This window comes from Colobus angolensis, unplaced genomic scaffold (assembly GCF_000951035.1).
Source record: "Colobus angolensis palliatus isolate OR3802 unplaced genomic scaffold, Cang.pa_1.0 Scaffold6, whole genome shotgun sequence".
Lineage (NCBI taxonomy): Eukaryota > Metazoa > Chordata > Mammalia > Primates > Cercopithecidae > Colobus > Colobus angolensis.
The window spans coordinates 2,553,521-2,573,732 of NW_012119598.1; the positions used below are offsets into that span (position 1 = coordinate 2,553,521).

The window sequence follows — 20,212 nt, forward strand, 5'->3', positions numbered from 1 at the left end:
TGGACCAACTGCTATGGAAGATTTAGAAGGTTTTAGAGGAGTCAAAAAACCTTTCTCTATTATTTCCCAAATGTGGGTTTAGCTTAAGGAGTTTCTGGAGCACTGGCTGATAGCAAAGCAGTGGCTCCATCACTGAGGAGAAAAGTGCTAATGAGTTTATTCCAAATAGGAATATTGCCTGCAATGCAGCAGTATTTTTCTAACAGTGTCATTAATGAAGCTATTCAGTATCTTGAGGGTTTTACAACAATGTCATATGAATTTGATAGCATTTCATTTGGAATGTTTTATATAACACTCGTGCATTTTAATAAGCATAATGGGTAATTAAGATGGCACAATATATTTATTATTCTCTCCTAATACCCCTGTGAATCCAAATGGATTAACACATGTATTGCTTTGCATTTTACCCTCTCCCACATTAAGGAGATTTTTCTAGGTCAGGGACTGTGTGTCACTTTTCTCCTTACACCCAGCACATAGCATTTTGCTTAAACTATTATTTATTTGGCAAATAAGATCAAGAATCAATATTGGGTCACAAAGATCTGAGGAAGTACTGATTTGGGAGTTAACAGACATTCAGTTCAATGACAATCTACCAGGAAGTTTAAATTTAGAAAATGTAGAATTCAGGCCCTATCAGATCCAGGTAAGTAATTTTCACCTATCTGAGCTTGCATGTCCTCCTTGTCAAATAAGAGGATAGAACAACATAATTGTAAAGGTATCTTTCCGCTCTAAATTTGGTGTTTTCATGCTACATACATATTGTATTTAGAAACTACACATATTCAAGGAATATTAAAATGTCCTTTCTCCTCAAAAATATAAAATGACTGTCCAGTGCCCAGATAAATTTCAGTTCCTTAAATCTGGCATTCCATTCCTTCGTCAGAATATACAATTTATTACATTTGACATGACACATTCTACAAGGTTACTTTCAACATACAATATTCACTACAGAATATACAACTTTAGAAGATCACAATTGTCCATTCACTTTATTTTAAACTTCTCAAGTGAGGGATTGTAGTTTTTATTTTCATTCTCACTGATGCCCTCCATATAAGAGGTGCTGAAATATATGAAAGTATGGATGAATAAATGATATCAAAGCTTATCTTCCTTCAAACACACACAGTGAATGAATAAAACAATGAGTAAAACCAGTTAGAAAAGAGGAAAGGACTATAGAGGGCATCTCCTTTAGCTATAGGCTTGATTTAATTCAGAGAGACTTAGCTCAGCAGTATGACTGTTGAAAATTCTTAGAGTAAAACAGATCAATTGGGATGACCACATATATATTCAAATAAATGATTTCTGTCAGTTATACCAGGCAAGTAACATGTGAAAGGTATTGATTATGAAGACTGAGTGTCCTAATTTATAATCTTTTTGTGTGATTTTGAGCAAACTACTAAACATCCATAGACTTAATAAAGTTGTTACTAAATAAGGAAATGCACAGAATATCACATAACCTTTTTAAAAAATATTCTAAATATGCTAGCTTTCCATTTTCCTCCAAAGATTTTGTATTTCTTACAGTTGTCCATAAGAGAAAAAGAAAGTATCATATGCAGAAAATTTAGATAATCAGGAAGTATAGACCACTTTATGACCTGTAATCTTATTGGAGTCTTTGTCAGAGGAACTTTGTAGCCATTTCTGATCCTTTTCATCCCTTTGCCCTTTTTCTACATTATTGCTTCTTTTAGACTACATTTAAAACCATGTGCCATCACAGAGGTAGCCTGGGCCTAAAGAATTACTATCTACTCACTTTTCAAGAAATAGGAATTAAGGAAACTTTCTTGTATGGAAACTACTTCTGGGTGAGTTTCTGAACATTTTGTCAGCTTTGCAATTTCCAAGTGCAGAGCTGTGTTGAAGGCTTATTTATCTGTCATCTCTCTTCTACTGAGCGGAGCTTTAGCAAAGTGCCATAATTCTTTGTAAGGCTCTCTTAACTAAAGATTTAAAGATTTCCACAGCTGCCATTATGAAAGAATGAGCTTGGCTTTTACTGGTTTCTACATTGTCCAGAAAGTTTAAAAGGGCGATTTTGAAGATAGCACTACCAGGGCTCCAAGATCTCATTAATTAACCAAAACTACTACAACAGAATTCCTTCCAGTGGCCTGTCACTTGTCTCTTCAGGTTGATTTTATACCTTCAATGTCTTCCTTTTGCTGATTACATCAAATGTAAATACTTCTATGTAACTTTCAAGATCCACCTTCGAGTGGCTTTCTCTACCCATCTGACTTCATCTTCCATTGCTCCCTAAACCCCACTCCCCTCAATGTATTAATGTCCTACCTCATTATCTTTGCACAAATGTTACCTTTCCCTGAAATACTCTCTAAACTTCTTAATCCTTTTTATTTGTCAAGGTCAATTTCATCTTGTCTATCTTTTCTGATTTGTCCAACCTTTGTAATTATGTTTCTTACTCCTCTTGGCTTCTATTATTGGAACTGAGAACGTTCTGCTTGGACAAGCTAATGCTCTGTAAGCCAAGCCTTCCCAACTCATGCTCCCATCAGCCGAGCCTCTTTGTATCCAGAGGCAGGCAATGCAATTTTTGTTTTATGTCTGGGAGGAATGTTGTGATCATGAGCAGGGTTTATGAAGAGGATAGAGGATGGGAAGAATAACTTGATTCCTCATTTTTATTTTTTTTTTTTGCCTCTTTTCAAAGATTATAGGGAATTGAGTTTTATGAGATTTGGCATAACTACTTGACTTATCTGGATATAAGCTTATCTGCTTTGGGCTCCATATAATTGCATGTGACACCAACTGGGAAAAGAGGACGAATATTCTCCTTCCCCTCCCTTGGCATGAAACGCAGCAGAATTTTGACATTGTGACATTCAGAGTCCAGGTAGGTCCCAAGTGCTGCACTTGAATGGGGGATAATTGATAAGTGTGAATGAGAGGAGTAGCAGGAAGAGGATGATGTCCCATTTTGCAAAAAGGTATACTTAGAGTTTCAGGAAAATCAAAAAGGATGATGAAGAACCCCAACACTATCAACAGCAGCTAGCCCTTACCACCCTCACCCTAAAGGGCAAAGGGAGTGAACTGTTGCTGGAAGAGAAAGGTGTGAGGGAGTTGCTGTTAGGGACAAGGCCACTTGACAAGTGTTGTGGACTTTAATAGAGTAGCACAGCAACTTCCCAAGCCATAGCCCTGTGCACAAGGAGTTGGGAGAATGCAAAGCCCAATCCCAGTCTTTCCTTTCCAAACTTCAGCCTATTGTGTCTCCTGTTGGACAAACTCCAAAGGAAGCCACAGAAAGGAAATGCTCATTGCTGTCGTCCACAGCATTCTTGAGGATGAAAAAAGGGTGTAAAGTGAGTCTGAGAATCACCTAGGAGGCATCCTGATGATTGAAAGTTTTGAATGATCTGGAGAAGGGGTGTGCACAGTGCTGGGATGAGACAGCAGAAAGGAGCAAGCTTGAGCCTGGGTGGACAAACAGCATAAACTTGCATGACTGCAGCCAATTCTGTGATTTGTTGGATATATGTGAGAATCCCTGTAGGACTCCCAGAACTATTATAAATTGAGGAAATTTAAATGAGAGAATAATACCTACCAGTGAAGCTTATGGGGAGGTTTAATAATGGTCCAGGAACATGCCACCTAGTATGTGTCAGAACTGAGAAGTCTAACTTGGGTGGTTTCACTGCAGAGCCAGCAGTTTTAATGATTTCACTCCTCTACCTCTATTTTGAAGTCACAGTGTAGGGAGACCTGGGATATTCACGTTATATAACACTTTATATACTGTGCACTAACATCCAGCTTTGAATGACATACTTTGTATTATTTATAGGTAGATCTTATTTTCAAAATCCAAATAGAAGAATAAAAACTGCTTATCTTTTTTATCATGAGAAATAACAATGAAATTCTAAGCCTCCCAACTGACTGAACAGATCCCTTCTTGGCCAAGGGGACCTCAGAGAAACCCTGAAAACTGAATTCTCAGGCATGATGAGATGGAAGGTTAGATGTGCCTCGTTATACCCCTTCCTTTGCAAACTGCTATTAAGCTTTCTTCCCTAAGGGAAAAACAGAAACCAACCCTTTCAAAAGACTCTACCAATAGTGTCAACCAACTGCTGGACACTGGTCCACCCTTTTGCAGTTTCAACAAAACAACCAACCACATTCCTTTTGATAAGAGTCCACCAACCATGGAGTGGCTCTGGCCAGTCTACAAAGAATGTGTAATGAGGGTTTTCATGTTCTCTGCTTCACCTTTTGCCATTAGAGGGCTGAAAACTCCACCCTGAGGTCATGCGCTTGCAGCCATTTATACTCATGAAGGGACATGAAACTCAACTGTGCATGCACACATTTCTCTTTTCATAAATATACATGGCTACCACAGCTTACCAACTATATATATTTGGCCACCCAGCTCAGCATAAATTCCTATTCCCTTTGCCCCTCCCTTGAGGTGTCTGTTTTTGGCTTCTGACCAGAGGCTACGCTTCCCAGTCTGTCAGAATGGTCACCCTGTAGGCTGCAACCCTTTATGAGAAATAAAGTTCTCTTTTCCAAATTGATAAGCCTCATTATTTTAACATTAACAAAAGTTATCATGTATATGTAGTAGTATTTCTGAGGGCTGAACACATAGTAGGTGCCAATTAAATATTTGTCGATGGCTTAGTAGCCTTTGAAAGCTAAATTTTATAAAATTTAGTTATGTATAAATAAAAACAACTATCTGGCTATGGCTATTTTACCCCCATAGAACTTCTAATGAATGACACAGACAATGACAATAAGTATCCATGCTTGAAGCTACTTTCTGTGTATCTCAATTTCCATGTGTTCATACATTTAACATGGGGAAGAACAACTGTTACAATTTCTATATATGGCATATATTCTCTCACTGGTAAGGATGTTAGAATGTCATGAACAGGAATTACAATTACTTTGAGACTTTTTATGTAAAGTGAATTGAAGGGAAAGATCACCAAAGCAAGAATCAATGCTTTGAGATATATATACAGCAGATCTAGTACCATGTTCTATAAATGAGTGCTTACTGCATAGCACAGTATTATAGAAGGAGAAATGGCTTCTCATTCACAATCAAGTGATGAAAAGTGAGAAAATAAAACAAGCCGAAAATTTCCCCACAATTGGATATAGAGAGCTTTCTACTTAGTATAGTGTTCTTCCAACTTTTTCTTTAAACTAGGATTTTACTCTGGTGCTTAATATTCAATACAGAAGACACATTTAAGTAGGCTTCATCAGGTATCTTCATCCTAAGCGCATCCTCTCCAATAATACACAGCTGTTTTGAAAACTCCAAGTTGATTTTTTACTTATAGGAGTGGTGGGCAGTGGGGTTGGCAATGCCCTTCATGATCCACATTCTGTGTTAGAGGAAGAGTATGTGATGCCCTTGTTATGGAAGGAGAGCCTGTGTTATGGTTCCGCATCTGTTTTAAGATCTCAGATGAGCCATTTGCTGCTCTAAGAATGAGGACGGCAAGTCAGGTGTCTCACGTTTCTATCTTAAAAATAATGATTTATTTGTAGATTACTACAGGTAGTCCCCATTGATTTTAACTAGTAAATCATGCAACTTTGTAAAAAGAAATTTAACATCTCTGCCTCTTTCATTTTCCATTTCCCACAATGACCCATGTTTAGAGCCTGGAAAATAGTGTTTCACAATGGCTTTCAGGTTCAAACACACAAACTCACATATAGGGCTAGATCGTGCTGTGCACCTAGTTTGTTTAAGGTTAATGCGTGCCACTTACCATGGGATTGTTTTCTTGCACATATTAGTCCTTCTTCCTAAGCTGGTATAAGTTCCTGAGGACAAAAATGATTTAGAGTATCTTTTCTGCTTCCTTTCAGGTAAATATGATCCCATCTCCTAAGCCAATTCAAACTCACTTAATGCCAAGGTGTACTGCTGACCCTGTCTTGACATGACCTTTTCAATCATACTCTGAGGACCTATTATAAATCCTAATATTTCTGTGGCTATCATTGACTTTCATAAAAAAAAAAAAAAAGCTAAACTAAAACTAAACACCACTTGTGTTTCTTTTATTTCTAATGTCTTGCCAAAATGCAAATTTCGCAAGGAGAAACTTTGCACCTCTTGTAATGGGGGAAAAACTATACATTTCACATGTATAAGTAGGAAATTTGACTGTGAAAAAGGGAAAGATTTTAACAAATGAATGCAAGTATTAATATCACTAGCTTAGTGAAGTTTTAAATTTTTCTTGCGGCATAACTATTCTAAAAACCGTTTTCCACTTCTCTTATACATATGCACAGCCTCTGAATACACTCATAAAAATTATTATCTTAGTGACTAAAGGAAAATTGCATTCTCATATTCTAAGTACTGCAATGTAATGCAAGCCATTCTAATCATTGGTTCTAATTAAAATAGTAAATCTCTTTTAAAAATCCTTGTGTTCTTGTTAAAGCCTTGATTTTAACACTCCTGTCTTAACAGTGCTCCTTAAAGCAAAGAACTGCGCCCATTACCTAGAAGAAATGAACCCTCAGTGCTAGGCGTTTTAGTCAAAGGCAGGGTGCAGATATTTTGTCAAGTGAGTCAGATACTGGTGATGCTGTCATCCAATGATGCTGTCTCATCAACACAACAAAGAGCTTTGTCCTGATCACTTGCAGACTGGCAATCTCATCTATTTCATCTATTTGGAGGGCTCATAGAGGCCATGGATTGAATTTCAAAATTCAATCCTTTGTGTGTTTGGGTGTTTAGGTATACATGTATTGGTTTTAAATTTGAGGCCTCCCATCGTACGACAGACCAAAGTCATTTTTTTGACCCATCCTTTTTAAATGGAAGAACTCACTTATGCAAACGTATATGGAGAATTTGTACAAGCCTAGTGGCAGACATCGGCTCTCATGTCTGGAATTATTCCAGGCCACTTCTTATTTACTTCCCTCATTTCAGCCAGTTCTCACCAAATTGCCCAGCTCTCCAATTCCAGTTGATCTCAATATGTGGACTCTTGACGCTTCCTCTATTGCAGTTTTAAGGGCCCACTTGGCACATGCCTCTCTGGCTCAGCCTCAACTTTTCTCTCAGTCACAATTTCATGTTGTCCTTCTGGCACTAAGTAGAGATGACAAAGGGACAGTCCTGGTCCTCCCTGGACTTCTGTGTCAACCTTGTGGACATCCTCCCTCATTCTGCCCTGTATGAATTCCCCAATGGGGAAGTCAACTTGAAATTTTAAAAAAACTATATCTATGTTATCTATCTATCTATCTACCTATCTATCTACACATCCATAAGCACCAATATATATATAGGAGATATAATATTAGATATTTTGATCTTTATACATTGAAGACCAAAAAAATTGCATCTCTTGGTATTTCAACCAGAAAATAAAATTATTAAGTTTTTAGCAAAATTGTCTAAGTTATTTACTCATTTGTATGAACCAGAAGTCGAATGTCTTAATAGCTCACTGTATCTTGTGATGGACAGCTACCTTATCTTCTTTGAAAATATTTTTTTCATAAAATGTACACATAGTTTAAAATATCAAATAATATCCAAAGATTTATAATGAAATACAGGAGCTTCTGCCCCGTATGTTACCACTTCTGATGCTCATTTGTTATATACTAGATATTCCATACTTTCCTATTCCCACTACCAGCTACCTCTGTATTTCTAAGTAAGTTACTTCTATTTCCATTTGTACCTTTGTCGGTTTTAGGAATTATATGCTGTCTTGCAACAAAGAAAGTGCAGTCTGATGAGCAGTTTCCTTCAACTCTTGAAGCCTTTGCTCCATTTTCTTCTAACTTCCCAAGCTGCATTAAGAAATATAATGCCATCCTATTCGTAATTCCTTTTTTATAACCTGTATTTTCTCTTGGAGGTATTGGATTCTTCACTTTAAACCCTATGATTGACATTTTACTATGACTTTTAAGAAGAGTATTTTTACCTGGAAACTGACATGCTCTAGTTTTGAAAACATTTTTTCTTTTCTTTTTCATCTCTTTTTAACGTTACTGGAACATATATATCCATCATTACTTGAATAATGTCAATCCCTTGTATCATCACTTCAGTTAGATATGTTACATCTTTTCACTTTCTCTGACATCTTTCCTAGTCTTTTATTTTTCAAGTATATTTGTTTTCAACTATATACTGTGTTTTGGAATAACTTCTTTAGAATTGTCATAAAACTAACTAATTGTCTCTTTAGTTATGTTCAAAATACTGTTCAACACATCGATTGCATTTTAAATTTCAACTACGTTATGTGTGTTTTACATTAAACAGACTACTTTTATTTACTATTTCTATTTTTCTGGTCACCCCATAACTTCTTAAATACAATGAATGTACTTATTTTATATTTTGAGTCTATCCCAAAATTGATTATATCTGAGAGGCTTTTTTTTTTTTTGATGGAGTTTCACTGTTGTCACCCAGGCCGGAGTGCAATGGTGCGAACTTGGCTCACTGCAACCTCCACCCGCAGGCTCAAGCAATCCTTCTGCCTCCTGAGTAACTGGGACTACAGGCAAGCACCACCACGCCCAGCTAATTTTTGTACTTTTAGTAGAGATGGGGTTTCATCATGTTGGTCAGGCTGGTCTCAAACTCCTGATCTCAGATGATCCATCTGCCTGGGCCTCCCAAACTGCTGGGATTACAGGTGTGAGCCACCACATCTGGCCATATTTGTGAGTCTTAACATTGTTGTTTACTTTTTCTACTGACCCTTGTTCTGGATGACTTAGTTCCAGTTCCATTCTGTGATTTTCTAAAACAATCTCATGTTCACAGGAACCTTATTGTGAGATGACACATTGAGGTTGTGATTAAAGTGGTTTGTATTTAGCTTACATTTCTGGATTTATGTTTCTCATTGTTTCTGGACTCTGAGAATAACCTTTACTTTCTTATCAAAACAGCAATCCATTGAAAAGTGAAAAAAAAATTCCAGAACTTTTCAGAACTTTCTGGTGTTTTGTACCAGGTATATTTCTTTAGCTTTCTTGTTCACTATTTTGCCAGCTAGGGAAGCTACAATTCAACTTCACTCTTTACTTGTATCCAACCAGGCATTAACTAGAGAAACAAGGACCAGATTTACCTTCTTATCTGGAACAACTGTAAAAACTTAAAGGGCAAACAGTATGAAAACAATAGTTTAAGGCACAAGCCATCCAACAATGAAGGATGATGAATCCTGAGAGACTGGAAATGAAGGATCTGAACTATTTGGTTCCCCAAACTCACTGCCTTCAGAGTTTTCAGGCTGCAGCACACAGAAAGGGGAACCCAAGCAGAGCCCAGCGGATTCCCTGAGGTAAAGAGAAGGAGCTATGGATCCAAGTAGAGTAAGGCAGCTGTATTTCACAGTATGTATTAGTTCATTCTCACACTGCCATAAAGAAATACCCAAGACAGGATAATTTATAAAGAAAAGAGGTTTATAATCCCAGCACTTTGGGAGGCGCAGGCAGGCAGATCACTTGAGGTCAGGAGTTTGAGACCAGCCTGGTCAACATAGTGAAACCCCATCTCTACTAAAAATACAAAAATTAGCCTGGTGTGGTGGCACCTGTAATCCCAGCTACTTAGGAGGCTGAGGCAGGAGAATTGCTTGAACCAGGGGGGCAGAGGTTGCAGTGAGCCGAGATTGTGCCACTGCACTCCAGCATGGGCAACAGAGCGAGACTCCTTCTCAAAAAAAAAAAAAAGAGTTTTAACTTTCTCACAGTTCCACAGACTGTACAGAAAGTATGGCAGCATCTGCTTCTGGCAAGACCTCAAGGAGCTTTTACTCATAGCAAAAGGTAAAGCCAAAGTCGGGGTCTTACATGAAAAGAAAACTTAAAATTAACCTAGAACAGACACAGATATTTGATTTAGCAGAGTAGGCTCAGAACACTCATTAAAATAATATTCAATATGTTCAAAAATTCAAGTGGAGACGTGGAAGATATAAAAGATATTAAACATTTGCAGTGGACTTAGTGTTTCAAGACGGGGAAACAAGGAAGATTGTGTTGGGTAGAATAGCATAAAATTGTCATTTTGTCTTTTCAAATAGAATGACTTTCTTGCTTGAGGGGACCTTAACTTTTCCCTTGAGAGGCCTTTATTGGGGCTTAGAGTGAAAGTTACAGAGGGGCTTACTCGAGAGAACTATAAAGTCTTTGGGGTTTGTAGAGAATTTTTGGAATAGCCTAATAGTCTTTATCTCACCGATGAGTCTGCAGATGGGCAGGGACCATGTACTACATAAGAAGCTAGGAGAGTTGGGTCCTGTTTGCACAATTATCCATATCTTGTTTATTTTCCACTAGTTGTTTAACTTCACTGGGCTTTGTTTTCAAAACTTCTAAAAGGAACAAGTTGCTTTTAAATCTAAAACAATATTTGATAAACCTACCCTGTACTACATACCCTCTGCTCCTAGTCCAAGGTTCTAGATAGTCAACTGTTAGCGCAATAACTGGGTAAAATTGACTGCATATTTTTAAGTAATTTTTTTATGAAAACTTATCTGAGTATTTCTCAGTATACTTTTTTTTTAGATTTTTTGGTTGATATACGTGTACATATTTTCAGGATACATGAGTAGGGTGTCTACACTTAACATTCATCAATTGTATATTTCAAAGTAGCTGGAAAAAAATAATTTGAGAGTTCCTTGCATAAAAAAGATTAATGTTTAAAGTGATACATATCCCAGTTACCCCAATTTGATTACATAAACTTACCAGTATACTTTTTATCATTATATTAATTCACTATATTTATTTACATAAGAAAGTTAAAAATGCATCAAACTTAAGCTCCATTGTCATCTCCAATCTAACCTGCTTCTCTCTTACTTTCTTTTCTTGGTTAAGGAACCAATAAAACTTCATCTACACAAATCAGAAACATAGAAGACAACATCAACTCTGCCCTTGACCTCATCCCCGTTCCCTTACCCAATCAAAAAAGAACTTCTTGTAGCCCTCCTTTAATCTATGTTTCTACCACCCCAGTGTCTCTGAGGTTTCATATCTTCTAACTTGGACAGTACAGTAGCCTTCTCTCATCCAACCTTCCAAATCATGACTTTTCCCCCTCTAAAACACAAATTTTACCTTGTTACTTTCATTTAAGTTATTTTACCAAGTCAATTGCCTTTAAGATATCCACATCAGAACCGGCACAGTGGCTCATGCCTGTAATCCCAGCACTTTGGGAGGCTGAGGTAGGCATATCACTTGAGGCCAGGAGTTCGAGACTAGCCTGGCCAACATGGCGAAACTCTGTCTCTACAAAAAATTTAAAAATGAGCTGGGTGTGGTGGCACACGTCTGTAGTCCCAGCTACTCGGGAGACTGAGGCAAGAGAATTACTTGAACCCAGGAGGCAGAGTTTGCAGTGAGCTGAGATTGTGCTCCTGCTCTTCAGCCTGGGCAATGTAGCAAGACCTTGTCTCAAACAACAACAGATAACCACATCATAGAATATCCAGTGTATACAGCCTATCTTTAATGTACTCTCATACCATGCTTTCCTATATACCTTATGATACAACTACACTAAACTACTTTCTGTGATCAGACCCACTAAACTCAGGAATGCTTAGACTCACTGCTTCTCCCTGGGATGCTAATTCTCTGCTTGGCAAACCTTTGTACTTTTGTTAAGACCTTGATTAAAAGTTACCTCTCTGAAGCCTTCTCCATTCCAGCAGGCATTACAAGGCTTCTTTTCATTCCCCTGGGCATTTTCACCTACTGCCTTCCTCTTTGGTGCCATGTATCACATTAATTTGTTTTTCTAACTTTTTTCCAGAATTTCATTTTTCATGTATATGTGGCAATGCATTTTATTTTTAATCTTTTAATTTTTGTGGGTACAGAGTAGGTATATATATTCAGAGGATACATAAGATGTTTTCTTACAGACATCATATAATTTATGACCATCCATTTAGAAGCCTGTTTTGCTTGCTCACGAAGCTTGGTTTTCTTAGGGCAGGGCTGTGTACACCTGCATATCTTCATGTCCCTAGAATAATACCTCTAACACAGCCAGTATGCAATGGTATATGTTGAACAAAGAAATTAATGGATAAGTAAAGAGAACCTACATGGTATCAGTTCATATTTGTTGTTTATTTTTGTAAGTTTTTTTCCTCTGAAATCTGTAAGCATGCTTGATCGCTGCCTCTTTTTTTTTGTTGTTATTGTTTCTATTTAGAGGAGTCTAAGAGGGATCCTAGTGAAGAGGGTAATAACTTTGCCTGTTTTGTGATGCGGGAGGTGACGTCATGTGGTTCTGCCATTTTAACATTATTCCTTCTGAGCCTGAGTGTTCTTTCTCTTGAAGATTCAAGTGAACCAGGGCAGGAGAATGACATCAGACTGTGCTTGTGCCTGATGATTCATTTCTGAAGGTGCAATATTAAGTGTCGCAGTGTCCAGCTGGTGATATTTTCAGCACAGAAACCTGTTAGACATGGCAGCATTAACGAGATGGAATGAATTGATTTATTTCTCTTCTGAATTGCTTGCCAGTGCCTCAAGATTGAGGCATCAGATTTGCACAATGTGCTACTTAGGAGATTATTTCTTCCTTCCTTCAGCCAGACAAAAGACTACAGTAGGCAATGATAGCTTAAACTTGGGAAATGTCCTTCTTCAGAGACAGCATGAGGGACATTTCAGAGAAGATCAGATTACTCTCCAGCTGCTTTCACTGGTGGACCTGAGGAGGCACGCCCCTGAACCAGGTCTTTAAGGGAGAGGGTAAAACAACCTAGAAGCTCAGGAGGTCACTCCAACTGTTATTTTCCCATCTGTGGCTTATTGAAATACACTTTGATGTCAAGGCACTTATACTGATAATGTGAGAGAAATGAATAGATTAATTATGGGAGGAGTATTTTAAATGCTACAGGCTTTGTCTAAAATAATTCACATTTTTCCATCCAGTGGTTCCTCTCTTTGAATACTGTTAGAATGACAGTAGATCTTTTCATTCTTTCCTCACTTTAGGCATGACTTTGAAGAACCTGAAGATGTGAACATGAAATGGATACTGTGCTCCTTTGGGCTAGGACTGGGGAGGGTCCACTAACTGATCTCTGCTACGAGCCACTTTCAACATCAAAGCTACTTTTTTCTTTTCTTTTTTTTTTTTTTGAGACAGAGTCTGGCTCTGTCACCAGGCTGGAGTGCAGTGGTGCAGTGTCGGCTCACTGCAACCTCTGCCTCCTGGGTTCAAGGGATTCCCCTGCCTCAGTCTCTCGAGTAGCTGGGACTACGGGTGCATGCCACCACACCTGGCTAATTTTTTGTGTTTTAGTAGAGATGGGATTTCACTATGTTGGCCAGGATGGTCTCGATCCTAAGCTACTTTTAGCAGGATTGAACTCTGAGGCCATCCAGTGGCCAATTGTGCTGCTGTTGTCACTCTTAAAACCAGAGTGACTTACCGTTTTTGGTGGTCTGAGGCCTGTGATTCCTGTTTTGCCATTTCTTGGCTGTGTGTTTGAGGTTCTCTTATCCCCAGCCTCCTCATTTGTAAAAGAATCCTTTCCATGGACCTTGTGCATTTCATGGACATGTGATAGCATCTTGCAGGTGCCTGGGGTCTGGAAGATGCTTTTAGGTGCTCTACCTTTCCCTATGTGTTCCAAGTGACCCTCATCTGGTGCATTCTTCATTTGATTAAAGCAAGGAAGGAAGCTTTAGCAGAGGGCTCTATCTCTTGATTGGCCCCTGCCATCCCCTGGCCCACTGTCTTCCCTATTATGCACAGTGATGGCAGAGACAGCAACAGACAGCTTGCCCAAACACACTAAGCTGAATTAAAGCACCACCCAGGTAGAGGTCTATTCTATTAAGAAAGGATCATCCAGAAATTGAGGTCACTGTAACACAAGGGAAAGATTCAAGGATCACAAAGTCCCTGCTAGGAAGTGACCAATGAGAGCTGCAAAGGGTGTTTAAGTTTTGGTCCATCCCCAAATACGGTTCTTCCTTGGACAACAGCGTCTCAGCTATGCTCTGGCTGAATTGGGAGGTGACAGCTGCCTAGCTTTGCTCTTCCTACCTGATGTGTTAACTCACGCACCATTGTTACTGTGGTTGGGAAGTATGGTGGACTGTAGATGGAAGAAGAGAATGGGAGTGAGATATTTACACAGTTCTGAATTTTGAGGGTGAGGGCTGTGCGTTTTCCGTGTCAATGTTGTATTTGTATCAGCAGCATAATAATTATTAAAAGCATACTCTTTGGAGTTAGACTTCCTGGCTTAGAATTGTGAACATACTACTTAATCGGCTATCTCTTTTGGTAAATTATTTGACTTTTTTGATATCAATTTTCTAAGCTGTAAAATGAAAATAGTAATAGTATTTAACTCATTGTTTTAAGTTAAATGAAATAATACATATGAAGTGCTTAGAATAATGTCTGACAAATAATGTCCACTCACAAAATGCTATGTTTGTTTTAGCTGCTGTAGTAGTATATCTCTGGTATCCTTGAGCAAGAGACTTTGGCTTTTGAATTTATTTATCTAAGATCCTCTGAGACAGCTCTGATATAATTTCCTCCCAGCCAGCATTCCTGCAATCCCAAAGACCTCCCTTTTCCATTTTTTTGTCCTTGGAGACTTGTAAGGTTTAAAGTTATATGTATCTTCTTTCCTTAGCAATCAATATCCATTACATATGTCTCACAACTATAACTTTTCCTGGAAACAGATGTTAATGGATTCTGTCCAACCCCAAAGACCCTCACTTCCCTATACATCAGCTCTTGAGTTTCCTAAAAGCCTGACCTTCAGTTAGAAAGTGATCAGGAAGCTTCTCAAAAAGCCTAGGAATCTAATCAATATTTCTCACTCAGTGGTGATGATTAGTAGAGGACATCAATTGTCATCAACAGTGCACCACAATGTCAAATAAGTAACACAGGATGTAGGCTTCTGACATTCACCATCCATTATACATCCCCCAGGAGGTGGGAGTGCTTCAGGTTTCCATGGCAGCAGTCAGCCAAGTTAATTTGATGGCCTTCAAACAAAAGGAACAGATAATATGTAATTAAACATCAACAACAAAAACTAGACACCCACTCGCAGTAGTTTTCAGGAGCCTGGGTTTTCTTTGGGTCTATCCAAATGCCAATGTCAAGAAGATTGGACTTCATGACTGAGAGTAAAGAAGATTTATCCATTCAGTCTAAAATCTCCATGCAAAGCTTTCTAGCTGAGAGCCCAATTCCCCTTTTGTTTAGGGATATGCTCCCTGTTTGTCTGTTTCCATCCACAGCTCTGCCAGAGACGAAAGCAGTATTTGAAACACTTCACCCAGATTTCCATCTGTAATCATCAAGAATGGAATTGATCAAATTCCTTAAGATATTTACTTAAAGTCCTGATTCCGGGGGCCTAGTGCTTTCTGGAAAAGGGACAGCAGCAGCCTGCAGCAGTTGTCCAGCTGACAAGAATTTCGTTAGCTATGTGGCCACCTAGTGGCTCTTCCATGAATGTCACTGATGGCTTGTCAGGTACACAGACAATTGCCCACTCATAAAGAAGTAAATATCTTTCTTGGAATATGACTTCCTAATTTTAGCACATGCGATGTGAGTTTCTGAATTCTAGAATCATCTGGCAGGACAGATTCTTTGAGCAAAAGGCAGAATAACTATGGGGAGGTGTTTGATATTTGGGAATGATTGCTGGTATATTGGGCATGCTGATGACAGGTCATCCGTCAGCGAAGGTTTTGTTTTGTCTCGTCATTGGTGTATTCCTGGCAGAACTGATATAAACATGTGCATGAAGATTCCTTGGTACAGCAGCATTTTGATAATATCTTATAGCAAGTATGGATTCCGATTTATTGTTTTGAGTGTTTTAAAAAGTGGCTGAACTGGACTTAAACTGCACAACCGATTTCCCCCATCCTCTGCCTTAACTCCCTTCCTGAAGTGTACAGCCACGGACATCTCTGCTCAGGTTTTAATTCTCATGTTTATATTTTATCTTGTTTTCCTTTGGGTTGCCCTAGTGTCGGCATGTTATAGTGGTCAGTAATTTGGACAGAGGTTTTGCTTAAACCCCAGGGACCTGTAAAACTTCAGCCCTCAGGCCACTGATCTGTGTATGGGTTGGGAGTGTAATCGAAGCCCATCAGCTTTTAGTCCTGTCTTGGATTTTACTCTCCGTGGTGCTTTCTCGGGTACCCACTCCCGTGCATGTCACATGGGTGAGTGGAGAGCTTGGCAACCTTTCCATGTTTCTCTCATTCTCAGAATGCCCTCCAAGCTGCGACCCTAATTCCATCCATGGCTGGTCCACTCCTCACCTCAGCTGCACCTCCAGTCCCGGGATAGCCAAGTCACATCTTTGTCCTATTTGTTTTCCATACGTTTTAGTATTTTTGCTTATAAATCATTTGGATTTCTCCTTCCCAACCCAAATCCAGTCCATGGAAGACCATTAAAAATGTAAATATACAATTAGAAAAATGGTGTTGAAAAGGGCAATATGTATTATGGGCTTTAAAGGGCAAGATCATTTTCTTCCAGATAAATCTGTGTCTGTTCAGAGCAGAGGGGACATGACCCAACTGCAAGGACAACCCCATACCCTAAAACACACCATCTTCAAATACAACAAACTCAAGTTGAGTTTGGGCAAGTGCCAGCTATGTCCATATATAGGGTGGGGACTCCCGATGTCCATTCCCGGGAAATCATGGCCAGTAACTGGCTCCACAGCCATGGCAGAACTGGGCTGACAAGGGGTCAACAAGTAACGAGGAGCTGTGATGTTTGATTCTGCTCTGTAGACATTGGAAGGAGAGGCTTCCTAATAGCATTTAAAAGGAATAGAAAGTCCTAAGGCTTGGGGTCTACATATGGACAAAACTTGGAGAACGTGACCTAAAATTGAAAAGGAGCTTAACTGTCAGAGGCTTCTGAGGTTGTTGAAAGAAAAGGGAAGCAAATTAGAAATCTAAAGAGATCTGAACAGGAAGCAATGAGTTGGGAGAATGGAGGGGGTATAAGAGATGTTTATTATTGGAGAGAGAAGAACTTTGAAGAAAACATCACCAGAAAGTAGCAGTTAGTTAAATATGGAGCCCAAGACAGAAGTAATGGAGGGGGGATTTTGTCTGAAAGAGATATGGAGACAATACAAAAATAATGAATCAGAAAGGTGATCCTTTTATAATGGAAATACGATATCATCAAAATGTGTTTTGTTCATCCACATATGCAGCGTTCAGGAGAATAGGAAGATGTGGCTGTTCTTTAATTTTGGACATCAGAGGCTTATTGTTTGCTTTAATGAGGAAAGCATATATCAGATGTGGAGCTTCTGGGGTTTTCTTCCCCTCAAATTTACATAAAACGTTTAAATTAGTTTCCCTGGCTTTAAGTACACATTTGTCAACACCCTTTCTTAAAGTAGCAGCTTTGATTAGAACAACACGCGCCGAAGGAAAGCTCCTGTGGTATCCAGTGCTGAGTCACTGCTGTGCTGTGCTGCAGGCAGGCTCCGCTCCAGGAGAAAGACAAGTCAGCAGAGCAAGAAAAATGTCAACAAGAACAACAGTCTTTCTTCCTTCCGTTGTAGCCTTTATTTCATTGAGTCAGAACATTTTTATTTAGCACTTGAAGACTTTATTTCAGTAAATGGAAAAAAAAATATTGCATGTAGCTTTAACAGTTCACAAGAAGAAAATAGAGGACACAAAAGAACACCTTGAGAGGCATCTGTGTAAGCAGCAGCTGAAATCATTCCCAGGGTAACCCCCCCATCCCATAACAAACGGACAGGGAGGGGGTGGAGACGGCACAGAAATGGCACGTTGTCAAGTAGCACATGATAAAGACCTTAGAAACCCTTCGTAGGAGTTTTGAGTATGTCCTCACTTGAAGTACCTTTTCTGAAATTCTTGTAACCCTCTGATTTCTCTGTCAGCTTCTTAAGGAATTCTAGAGAGGTAAACCTAGGAATTTAGAATTGCCAGGAGCATTATGTGTTTTCCTTTCCTACCACCGTTATTTTAAGGACTATCCTGCAGTTCTGTCCACTATTCTTCTGCCTCTTTCACTTTTAATTAACTAGTAGAATCCATGCCACTCTGCCCGGCCTTCTTTGGCATTTCTGCAGGAATTTCATTTAAACCAGAGTTAGTGCTAATGATTTCAAGTTTTAAAAAGTACTTTTACATTTCCAAAGAAGTAACTTTATATATGCAATGTTTTCTTCCTCGACTGTAAGTTATCATCCTCAAAGTTTGGACTCTTAAAAGAAACTAGAGTAACATTTTGTAGGAAAATACTACGGCAAGGGTACAAATTTTTATATTGCAGTAAAGAGCATTTGAAAGACAACGAGAGATTTTTTTCTGCAGCATATGTTTATGGTAGAGGGTGTGAATTCTACTGGTAAATATTAACAGGAAGAAGTTGCTTCTCTTAAACATTTTCTGTCAGGATAGAGGACATCTGAAAAACTACCAAAAATTTGAGTAGCAGATATCTAGGTAAGGTTGTAAAGATCTTGCATCCAGAATCCCAAGTCCAGGCTTGTACAGCCATTTTGGATATCCAACTTCAAGCTCTAAATAGAAACAGATGGTTAAAGATAAGTTGTTTGCTATGAAATATATGAACCATGTATTTCTATTACTCATTTATATCTACTAATTAGAATAACCTTTCTGGATTCCGTAGTCCTACATTTATTCATGCTTTTATAGATCTCCCTAGCCATTGCTAATTAAGCAGTTATAAAATAAATAGGCCTATTATGAAAGAAAGAAGATAATTTTGTTTTCCATTATGGGATGCCAAACAGTTTGCTGGCACTAAGGAGTGTCTTCACTCTCTGCTCTCTGTGGGACAGGTTTGTCATTGTGGAGTGGAAGGATCATTAGAAAATACCCTGCTTTTCAGTGGAGGGGGGCGGTAGGTCTGTATTAAGCAAGATTCCTCATAAGAATGCTCTGTGGAAGAACCTTCACACTAATCCAGTGCCTACTGCACTGCAAAAACTCAGCAAAAATAAAGGAGGAAGAAATGAAAACAAACTCAAAATGTGCTCAAGCCATGCTCATTTTCTTTCCCTTTGACATAAATCACAATTTTTGAATAAATTTTCTAATATAGACACACTAAGTTGAATGTGAAGTCAGCCCTCCTCTTTATTGATTCGATAAATAAAAAATTTAGAAAAGCAATCATGAAGGAAACTGTTTCTTTTCTGTGATTTCCAACATTACTAAAGCCCTTTAACATACTTGAAGAAAACCTGTGGGTATGTATACTCTGACCAACAAAAGTCTGAAAGAATAGTGCTGCTTTCATTATTCCTAACGTGTATCGAGACTCTGGCACTGTTGAATTCTAGATTGCTCTGTTGGTCCGGTTTGAAAGTTTTGGATTAAAACATCCTTAGCAGAATTATATATTAGAAATTTAAGCATATCAGCAAAAAAAAAAAAATTCTAACCTTCTTAATCTGTTGATAAGTACAGAAGATGTCCCCAGTGAATCAATGAGTAGGTAAAGAACACATAACTATGACAGCATTTGAAAAATAAAAACAGGAGGTACTATCTGTCAGGGTAACCTACCACTTAGCACTTTGATTGGGATCTGCGATTCCTCTTGAATCTTTCCTTGCAGGTTTCTATAATAAATAAATTATGTTGTATTAGGAGCTGCACCAGATGTTACACGCATGCGCATCCACACACGGACATGCATGTACACACATACACATGAGCAGATCACCTCTGCTTGCTCCTTGAAAAATCCAAGACTGTTTGTAAATTGCTTAAGACAGTTTGTAAAGTCCTATGGGACTGGGGGAAAGGAGAGTAGATAGTGCTGGTTAAGCAAAGCTGTATCAGAAACCATTATTGATTGTAAAACTTGTGAATCTTCCCTAGAATACATTAGGTAAGAGATTTGCAAACACTTTTTAAGTATTAGCACTTTCATTCCGATAACATCTCTATTGGAATCTCAGTGAAATTGATTTTAAACATGGACTGCATGGGTTCAAGAAATAATTCATTCATACAACTCCCCCGGCTGTCTGCCACTTTCTGTAATTCTTTTGTGTGATTGAGG

General features: G+C 38.6%; 1 protein-coding gene and 1 long non-coding RNA gene across 2 annotated transcripts in view; one reads left to right on the top strand and one right to left on the bottom strand.

Annotated features, from left to right (window-relative positions):
* The first annotated feature begins 12,414 nt into the window (after nt 1-12,414).
* Nucleotides 12,415-15,671, top strand: LOC105526574. The gene is made up of 2 exons (XR_001004094.1): nt 12,415-12,707; nt 15,350-15,671. It is a non-coding gene; the product is annotated as an uncharacterized LOC105526574 (long non-coding RNA).
* A 4,035-nt stretch (nt 15,672-19,706) lies between these two features.
* The window catches only part of ADAM7 (ADAM metallopeptidase domain 7), a 69,110-nt gene continuing 68,604 nt past the window's right edge, over nt 19,707-20,212 (bottom strand). Inside the window, exon 22 of the mRNA XM_011962893.1 lies at nt 19,707-19,766. Within this exon, the coding sequence (XP_011818283.1) occupies nt 19,707-19,766 (60 nt within the window). The remainder of the gene's footprint in view (nt 19,767-20,212) is intronic.